Below are 10,342 nucleotides of genomic sequence, written 5' to 3' on the forward strand. Positions count from 1 at the left end.
CTTACACGGACTCGGCTAAAGTGTTTAGCGAGTCGGATTGACCCACATTGAGACGCAACGAGCAAAGTCGTCATTTGCGTGTCTCAACCAATGTAATCCTTAGATTTAAGGTTATGCATGGTCTGAGTTGTGGATCGGCCGACTTAGATTCTGTCAAATGTTGTTCTGTAAGAAGGTAGTTATAAAGGTAGAGTTTGGGTCGACTGAGAAACAAGCTGCGTGAGATGGATAACCAAGATGGGATTTTGCTCCTCCACTCGGAGAGATATTCTATGGTCCCTCTCGGATTATATGATTCAGAAAGCATGTCCATGAGTGACTCGGTTAAGTGTTAACGGAGGCGGTCGACTAAGGGTTAGTCGGGTGAATCACATATCACGGATCGAGAAGAGAGTTGAGCTATTAAAGGGATGAAGAAAAATCACCAATAGCTTGACAAGGTATATCGTGAGGCAAAAAAGACTTAGACATAAGTCACATTGAAAGATTAGTCGTCATGACTTTGCGTCACTTGGGAGCTGACACGTTCTGCTAGGAGCTGCTACTAGTTATCGACTTGAGAGCAAGTGTTCATGGAAGTGAGTGATACTCGGAACCATGGTGGGATACTTGGAGGGGTAACTCTAGTCGTGTCTAAGTGGTCGTAAACCTGCAGGATCACACACTTAAGAGCAAGGAACCAGTTGGATGTGATCCGACTGAAATGGAGTCGCTTCGAGTAGGACTCGAATCGGACCAGGACAAAATCAGTGAGCTAGACTCACGGTGACCAGAATAGGGCCCAAGTGAGTGGGTTGCAAGGTTGTGAAGCCCACACTCACTTACTATATAAAGTGGTGTGGATGTTGCCCAAAAGGTATGGTTAGAGCATTCCATGAGTTAGAAACCCTATCCCCACTCATCCAACCGCCGTACTGGATCTAGCAGTTCACCGTCGGTACTCCTCTCGTACATGTGGATACCATCACAGGCGTTGCATGTGTGAGCTTCAATGCGAAGGAGTTCGCGGATCTGGGAGTTGTTCGTGGGATCAGTCTGGAACAGATCGAGGACTGCACTGCCCCGGTGCGCTTCCTTAAGTTCAGCACATGCGCTGGTGGCAATCCTCGTGACCTTCTTGCTCAGCTAGATCCTGGAAGTACCGCGTAGGAAAAAGGTTTGTTTTCTCCTGCGTGGCCCAACAGAAACAGTATTTATAGAAAATATAATAATAATATTGATCTTGGATTGTGGTTCTTCATCGGCAAAACATGTCCGCGGTAGTCCCTCCGGGCGACGGATTTCCTAAGTTGTCAGGGGTTAATTAGGTGTTGGTCCTAGAAACTTTCTTCTTTTTTCTTCAAAAAAAGCATCACCGTTGATGCCTTGTGTAGTGTCCCAGATCCCATCGTGCGCACGTCCTTTACTATTCCTAATGGTCAAACTTAGAATGCGTTGATTGTTTATTCAAGTTAGGTCTTGTCTCTTGGAAATTAGGGAGTAAGGTTCGTACCGAGAGGGGATATTCCGCAACTAGTTGCGCCCGCACTCCATTTTTGTTCTGACATTTCCAAGTTTCCAAAAAATGAAAACTAAAATTCTAGACATACATTATATTGTATCTTGTTCATCTGTGAAATTTCATCCAAAAATATGTCAAAATGTGGCCTACACAAAAAGAACAAATGATCTGTAAATAGTACGTGACACTATTTACGTACGTCTTCTCTTTTTTACACAGGTCACATTTTGACATATTTTTGGATGAAACTTCACAGATGCACAAGACACAACACAATATGTATATGTAGAATTTTAGTTTGCATTTTTTGGAAACTTAGAAGTGTCACAACAAAAAATGGGGTGCGAGCGCAACTAGTTGCAAATGAGAGTTTCCCGGTTCGTACCACACAGATGTAAAACATCTGGTATGATACATTGATGCTTAATAACCGTGTCATGTAGTAATAACATGTCTACTCCATTCGAATTGCTTGCGCACATTTGTCTATACTAATATATGGGATTTAGATAAATTTGCGACATCTGATTCCGAAACTGTGGAAACATCTGCTACAATAGCCGGAATAGAAAAAATAAACCCTCGATAGTCTCGTATGAACGTTCAGCCGCAGACCATACCCAGCTTCACCCCGGTAGGGATACGATTCCACAAGTGAAACATGAAGCCGCAGCCACTATCACGATTGGTCGATTAGCGTCCTGTGTCAAATCAACTAATCTGGTCTCAGCGGTGGAGGACAAAATAGGTGTTTGACGAGAGGGAACGTAGTACTTGCAGCATGATGTTAACATTTGCGCGTGTGTACCCGCGTATCGAGCAAGCAGCGAAGACGAACCCGGTTTTCCTTTGCCATCTCCGTTGAAGCAACATAAGAAACTCGCAGGAACTCGTAGTGTGCGGTGATTATAGCTGAGTAGTAAACGGCCGGCGTCGCGGTCGAGGAGGAGTACGAGTAGGACGGGGTGCATAGTTTCTCGGCATGTACGTGTACCCTAGCGGTGACATAGAGGTAGTTTGGAGCTTCTGATGATCCGTAGCACACTGGCACCCAGTGCAAGTCAAAGACGAGTCCTAGTTCAGACCGGAAGGTACGCGAGCAGACAGGTACTGCAAGGCGCACATCACGGGACGATGTGGCGCGAAGGACTAGACAAATGAAAGGAAGCCGCGTGAGTGAGCAGGAGAATCGTGACAGACAGAGACGGCGCGAATACTGGCTACTTTGCTCGTTGTGAAGTTGTCAAGCACCAAAAGGTCCAAAACATGATACACAAGCTCAAACAGCTACTCGAGTTTGCACCAAGCTGGTAGAGACTACGATTGCTCGCGAAATACGTAGGAGAACCTGGGTTCAGGGAACCAGTTTACTGTGTGCGAGTCTAAAATCCGTATAGTCGGATCACAGAAAATTTCAAACAAAAAAATTGCATTTAGATGATGCACGTATGTACGTGTGTGCTTTTTTATACTCAAATTTGAAACTATGTAGTTTAGGCCAAAATAACAAATTTTAGATAAACAGTATGAAGGAACCTCACCCCTTCCGAAAGTTCTGTAACTTAAAGATCACGACAACTATGTAACTTACTACCAGAGTAAGTTCAATCGGTTTTCGCTGAACCCAGATCCTAAAAGTTTCCTTTATATTGTTGGACGCTTGCTCAAATCACAAGGTGAGACCGAGAGGCCTTCCATCGTGGCGTACCTTCATGGTCTTGGTCAGGTACAAGCAACTCCACTTGAACAGAAGATGTCAAGTTGTCATGGTGGAATTTGCCGACCTTTAGATCGTACTACCTCCATCCCAAGGCTTAAGGCTTTTTTTTTGGAAAAGTCAAAGCAAGTAAAGTTTGACCAAAATTTTAGAATAATCTATCAATAAATATGATAGCACATAAAAATATATTTCATTATCTATCTAATAATATTAATTTTGTATTTGACATGTTAATGATTTTTTATAAAAACTTAGTTAAACTTAACATAGTTTAACTTTCTGAAAAGAAAAAAATAGGCCTTAAGCCTTGGGATGGAGGTAGTATATGCTTACAACAATCCGTAATGCAGTCATTTCAGAGAACTTGACAAGAGCTCAATAGATGAAGTGCAGCAGAAAACAAGAACTACAACAAATTAGGAAATTATCAATGCAACTACCTGAAAATAGTTTCTCAAGGTTAATGCTCGGCTATTATTAGGTGTGTCACCGACATCAGCAGCATTCTTTACCCTTTTGTTCCAAAGAAACGAATTTAGGAACACGTGCATATTCATTACTATTTTAGATGGCTAGTAATAGTAATATCGAGCAGCCAAGATAAAGAAAAAGTTATAAGAAGCGATGGACATAAAAGTATATTAACTTGTGAAATAAAAGGTGTAAAAGTTTCACCCAGGAGTACTCAAAATGAAGAGAAGTCCTTACCTTAAAATTCTTGTCAAGAACAATCGGTCAACTAATAGTTGTAAATATTATTCAAGTGCAAGTATTTGTCAATAATGATAGTCCATTTTGAAGCATCAAAACTGCAAATACAAAAACATTAGTTGCTAGCACATATTCTATTGACCCGTATATGCAAACTGGCAATTGAGGGAAAGAAATTATTATGATGCGCATAACGCGTGGCATGTGAGATATTGAAAGAATTCTAGTACTCCCTCCGATTCATGATAAATCTTGAGGTTTTACTAAGGGGGTAGTGTAAATTTGAACTAAGACACTTATTATGGATCGGCGGGAGTACAGAAAATTTCCATGGCTGCAATTAATTTGTGGTGGCTAGGCTTGATTCATGAGCAACAAGGAGATCTTGCATTTTTACAAAATGGCATGGCAATATCTATACAATCAGAATTCAGAATGACAATCTCTTGTTAAGTAATAATCACCAATTTCAAAATGAAGTATATGCAACTACATAGGTTAAAAGAATAGCTGCAATCAAATAACTAAGAGCAATTATGAGGTTATGTAGAGAGCTTTCCAAAAAAAAAACTCTTATATGTATTGAAAACATCTCAACAATCACCTTTAGTTCATCAATTGCTTGTTAATCATAGGAACATATATACATGCGTCGGAGCAGTATTCCAACACCATCTACATGATGGTACCAACTATTCTAGGTAAATCCTTCTGTAGTTTGTGGTAGAACATGATGTTTTTCCATACTATTCACGGTGCCGGTGGATGTAGGTCTAACTTGTATGCCTAAATTTCCATTAATGAGATGAGAATTTCACCCTCCCAAGCTTCATTACCAACCCTTTTGCAGTACAATGCATCCTAGCCCTTCTCTGCATTAGAATGGCAAATCTTTGCTCAAATGCCCCAACATGAGGAATTCTTAGAGGGTTGAGGAACCTTAAAATTACAATATTGCTCCACAACTGATTCCCCCTCCCGTCTCTCTCTCTCTCTCTCTCTCCATTTATTCCCCAACATGGCCCCATCATTCTTTCCATGGACCTTTCATGGCCGAGCCTCCCCTTGCCGAGGTGCCCCTTTCCCTGAGCTCCCTTTGGTCGAGGTCTTCCCTAGACGAGCGCCCGTTACCAGCAATTGGGTCGGGTCCACTGACCTCCACCTTGGAGGCAGACTGGCAGGGTCTCTCGGACGGATTAGACCCCAGATAGTAAGAGACGACGGTTGTGGAGGAGCTAGGAGAATTGAAAGTCCTCGACGAGGTGACTAAGCTTAACGAGGACAACTTTGGAGGTGAAAAGGGGCGTGGCCCAAGATGCGGAGAGGAGCTCCCAAAGAACATCATCGGCGGGGTGCCCCACCGGTGCAAGGAGGGCACGCCGGGGGCATGAAAGCATGTCATCGGCTGCGCAAACGCGATGTTTGGGAGGGGCTACGGACATGAGGTTTTCCCTTTGACTGCGGAGCACACTCTATCAATCTAAATTGTTGAGTTGCACAACAGATAACAGATCAGATTACATTTTGTTTGGGCCGTGTACATTGTATGGCGTGCGTTTAGAGAGAAAATGTCTACAAGTAGTAGATGATTGGGAGAAAACAAAAGCAAAACAACAAAACGATGCCCCAGGGCCGCGCCATGTGATGTGCGTTGTATGTGGGGCCGACCCATTAGGCTAGATTTCCCCTTTTTAAATTTTTCCTTGTCCTTTGTTTCTTTATCATCTCTTCTTTCTTTTCCTTTTTGCATTTTTAAAATATAAAACATTTCAAAAAAAAAAATTGAAACAATTTTAAAACATAAACATTTTTAAAATTTGACCTCTTTTTTCAGAAGCTGAACATCTTTTACATATAAGCCTTTTAAGTTCTGAAGATTTTTCAAAACATTTTTTTTCAAAAATCTCAGCATTTTCAAATTTGAAACTTTTAAAATCTAACCATTTTTAAAGCCTGAACATTTTGCACATGAACAGATTAATACAGTTTTTCCATACTATTCACGGTGCCGGTGGATGTAGGTCTAACTTGTATGCCTAAATTTCCATTAATGAGATGAGAATTTCACCCTCCCAAGCTTCATTACCAACCCTTTTGCAGTACAATGCATCCTAGCCCTTCTCTGCATTAGAATGGCAAATCTTTGCTCAAATGCCCCAACATGAGGAATTCTTAGAGGGTTGAGGAACCTTAAAATTACAATATTGCTCCACAACTGATTCCCCCTCCCGTCTCTCTCTCTCTCTCTCTCCATTTATTCCCCAACATGGCCCCATCATTCTTTCCATGGACCTTTCATGGCCGAGCCTCCCCTTGCCGAGGTGCCCCTTTCCCTGAGCTCCCTTTGGTCGAGGTCTTCCCTAGACGAGCGCCCGTTACCAACGAATTGGGTCGGGTCCACTGACCTCCACCTTGGAGGCAGACTGGCAGGGTCTCTCGGACGGATTAGACCCCAGATAGTAAGAGACGACGGTTGTGGAGGAGCTAGGAGAATTGAAAGTCCTCGACGAGGTGACTAAGCTTAACGAGGACAACTTTGGAGGTGAAAAGGGGCGTGGCCCAAGATGCGGAGAGGAGCTCCCAAAGAACATCATCGGCGGGGTGCCCCACCGGTGCAAGGAGGGCACGCCGGGGGCATGAAAGCATGTCATCGGCTGCGCAAACGCGATGTTTGGGAGGGGCTACGGACATGAGGTTTTCCCTTTGACTGCGGAGCACACTCTATCAATCTAAATTGTTGAGTTGCACAACGTATAACGGATCAGATTACATTTTGTTTGGGCCGTGTACATTGTATGGCGTGCGTTTAGAGAGAAAATGTCTACAAGTAGTAGATGATTGGGAGAAAACAAAAGCAAAACAACAAAACGATGCCCCAGGGCCGCGCCATGTGATGTGCGTTGTATGTGGGGCCGACCCATTAGGCTAGATTTCCCCTTTTTAAATTTTTCCTTGTCCTTTGTTTCTTTATCATCTCTTCTTTCTTTTCCTTTTTGCATTTTTAAAATATAAAACATTTCAAAAAAAAAAAATTGAAACAATTTTAAAACATAAACATTTTTAAAATTTGACCTCTTTTTTCAGAAGCTGAACATCTTTTACATATAAGCCTTTTAAGTTCTGAAGATTTTTCAAAACATTTTTTTTCAAAAATCTCAGCATTTTCAAATTTGAAACTTTTAAAATCTAACCATTTTTAAAGCCTGAACATTTTGCGAAAAAAACGAAGAAATACTGGGAGAAAAGCCACAAAAGAAAATGTCTTATAGAAAAAAAAAACAGCAAACCGGAACCGACAAATAAAACCGAATCCAAAACTGAGAAAATCTGGGCCTGGCCCAATAGCTCCCGGGGTGCGCAGCGCTGTGTTTGTCCCGCGGTACGCGGTATATAATATTTCGCGCTCTGCCCAGCCACGCAAAGCGCGCTGTCCACTTCAACTCTCCCAGTCCGAGGCCCACTACGATCGTCTTTCTTGCTTCCCAAGACGAAGAGATCGGGAAGACCCAAACCCAATACACAAAGCCGGAAAAGCCCTTTCTGGCTTCCTCTTCCTCCTCACACAACTCGCCAGAGCCAAACCCGATTCCACCACCAGAGACTCGCCGCAGCCGCCGCCATCGCCATCGCCCCCGGTTCCGCCGGCGTCCAGTTTCGAGGGAGGGCGTCCCTCTTGCGGCCACCATCCCGCGGTCCCCGTCCCGCCCGCAGCGGCGCCGCGCCTGCCTCGAGACAGACCGCCCGCCCGCGCGCGCCTAGGGTTTCCGCCGTCGCCGCGACAGCCGCCGGAGACAGAATCAGCGCGAGATGGTACGTGCGCTGTTTTTTCGATAAATTTCATCGATTTGATCCGTAACCAAGCTGAATTAACCGCTGGTTCGGCAGGCCGGAAGACTCCTTGCGAACCTCCTCGTCATGGGCGGCACCGTCCTGGGCAGAGCGGTGGTGCAGGCCTATCGCCAAGCCATCGTCAGTGAGTGCTCTCTCCCCCTCCTCCTCCTCCGCTGTTGCTTTCTGTTAAGGTTGCCCCTGACAATGTGAATCCATGGCCGTATTCGATTGCTACTTATTGGTGGGGATGATTATTGGTAGTAATAACTAGACGACTTTGCACCTAGACGACTAGATATCTAGGTTGAACATGTAGTGCCCCTTGCCGTTCAAAGTTGAGTGATGGTTTAATGATGGTAATAGGCATTGTGTTGCTTTACTGTAGGCTTAATGGGCATATATTCTGGAATGCTGCGCTGTTGAAATGTAAATAAACGATGTTAAGAAGTTTGTTATTTGATAATCACGTGATACTATCCACTGTATATTTGTTTCTGTCAACTATGGTATGTAGCACTTGGTATCGTCGGATGTACATAGAGGTTTCATTTAGCAGTGTTACTAATTATTTGATTAAATTGTTTATTAATCAACACTGCATTCGGCTTTGGTTCATTAGACCCTTTTTTGGAACTGTTTCTTGTGAAACTTATGCAGTCCATACCAGACAAAGCTTAATCACTTAGATAAAGGCCCTTGTTTGCATACATATGTCATTCAGTAATTTAGGATCTCCTTGGTAATTTTTGGTGATCACTGGTGTGTACTGAATTGGTCTATTCCTACCAAGACACAGTTCTGACACAATTGTAAACACTATCTTTGATATTGGCTCTTCTTTCGGTTGCTTAGATGCATAGAAACATCTGGCTGACATGTTGCTTCTCAATGTGACTAATCGTTCATGGTTTTTTTTTTTTCTTATAGATGCAAATAGTTCTGGAGCTGCCCAGGAGGTTGTGAATGGTATTCGAAAGGCTAGCAAGGCCATCACTGAGCAAGAAGCCCGGCAAATATTAGGTGTCAGTGAAAAGACGAGTTGGGAGGAGATCCTGAAGGTGTGTGCGTGTGTGACAATAAAATCTGATTTTTTTTATCTTCTATCAACTGTTATTTATTCTTTATGATATCTACATGAATTAAGGCTTTTCTCCATGGGCTTGCAGAAATTAAGATTGTTACTATACAGCAATCTCTTCATCTAAAAACTGGTGTTAAATAGCATAAGTGTTAAACAATGTTAACCTCTTGTGGGTTGCCTTTTAATTTTCTCTGTATCAACATCGCAGTTAAGATTGTTAGAACCACATGTATAACCATTTGGTTCACACACAAACTGATGCTAGCGCATGCACATGCTTCAACTTAAAATTGATGTTAAATCACAGACGTATTAAATAATCCCAGCATCATGTAGGCTCATTTTATTTGCTCTGTATGAACATTGCATAGTTAAGATTGTTAGGACTACAGGCATATTGGTATAGTCTTTTTCTATACACACAAACTGATGCTAGATTTCTCCCTATTGAATATTCTGCAGAAGTACGATACAATGTTCGAGAAGAACGCTAAGAGCGGAAGCTTTTATCTCCAGTCAAAGGTTCACCGAGCGAAAGAATGTCTGGAATCCATTTATCATGAAAAGCCTGACATCACAAACTGAGACATGGCCTAGGTTCCACTTGATCTAATCGACCGATTTGTGGGTGTGGCCAGAGATGGCCGTTCTATCTCAGTTTTGTTGGGTGCATCAGGTTAAATGGCTGTAACAGGAAGCTGTTCTCTTTGACTTGAATAATATATTCAGAAAAAAGAAACACAATTTAATTCTATTTTTAGTTGCAGCGTCTTGTTTGCTTGCAAACTCAGATGTCAAATTCTTGGTATCATTGTGATCACTTGATTCTTGTACCAGCTTGTGTTTTGGATTTGATTTACCAGTTTGTTCATTCGCTCGTAATTCTGAATCAGGATTATGAGTTAGTAACTGTCCCCAAAACTACAACTTGCGCTGAATTGGGGGAAAATGTGCACATGAAGTTTGAGCTGTAACGGAGACAAAATAAGAAGATAGAAACTCTGTTGTTAATGTCAGTGCAAAGATATGATCTGAAGAATTTGTACTTTTTTTGCAATTGAATTTTTTCCTTATCAACACTATGCATTCTTCCCAGAAGACGAGTCGATCGATATACATGAAGTAACAGTAATCAGGAAGAAACAACTCTCTGCTGACTTGCAAGTGCAGAATGGGCATATTTCAGTTAGATATTGCTACTGCTCTGGCCTCTGCATTTACTGTAACCACAATGGCATCAGTCCCCGCTTCACGGTTCAGGGTTCTGTCATCTTATTCTACGTAGTACATCACTTGTTTGTTCGCATTCCCAACTCTATAATCGGTGTTAAACATTACCATGGCCTTCAAAGCATAATAAGAAGCACTAAAGGGAATATAAGTTGAAAAATGAAAGGCTTCAAAATTTTGGCGATTCCTTGACTGAGATGGACTAATCACAGCGGTATATCATGATTTTGCTGGCCAGATTCTTCTCTACATATGCCGCATAGCATTC

At 42.4% G+C, this 10,342-nt stretch overlaps 1 protein-coding gene across 2 annotated transcripts; it reads left to right on the plus strand.

The window, feature by feature from the left end:
- Positions 1-7,497: 7,497 nt before the first annotated feature.
- Positions 7,498-9,715, plus strand: LOC124665159 (mitochondrial import inner membrane translocase subunit PAM16 like 2-like). 2 transcript variants are annotated; one of them, XR_006990495.1, is made up of 5 exons: positions 7,498-7,742; positions 7,818-7,905; positions 8,691-8,821; positions 9,307-9,502; positions 9,599-9,715. XR_006990495.1 is itself a non-coding variant. In XM_047202562.1 (4 exons), exons 1-4 carry the CDS (start codon positions 7,740-7,742, stop codon positions 9,427-9,429), a joined length of 345 nt encoding a protein of 114 aa, XP_047058518.1. In that variant the 5' UTR covers positions 7,501-7,739; the 3' UTR covers positions 9,430-9,715. The 2 variants fall into 2 exon arrangements, 1 of the variants encoding a protein (XP_047058518.1); XM_047202562.1 differs by having other exon boundaries at positions 7,501-7,742; positions 9,307-9,715.
- The last annotated feature ends 627 nt before the right edge of the window (positions 9,716-10,342 follow it).

This window comes from Lolium rigidum, chromosome 6 (genome assembly GCF_022539505.1).
Source record: "Lolium rigidum isolate FL_2022 chromosome 6, APGP_CSIRO_Lrig_0.1, whole genome shotgun sequence".
Lineage (NCBI taxonomy): Eukaryota > Viridiplantae > Streptophyta > Magnoliopsida > Poales > Poaceae > Lolium > Lolium rigidum.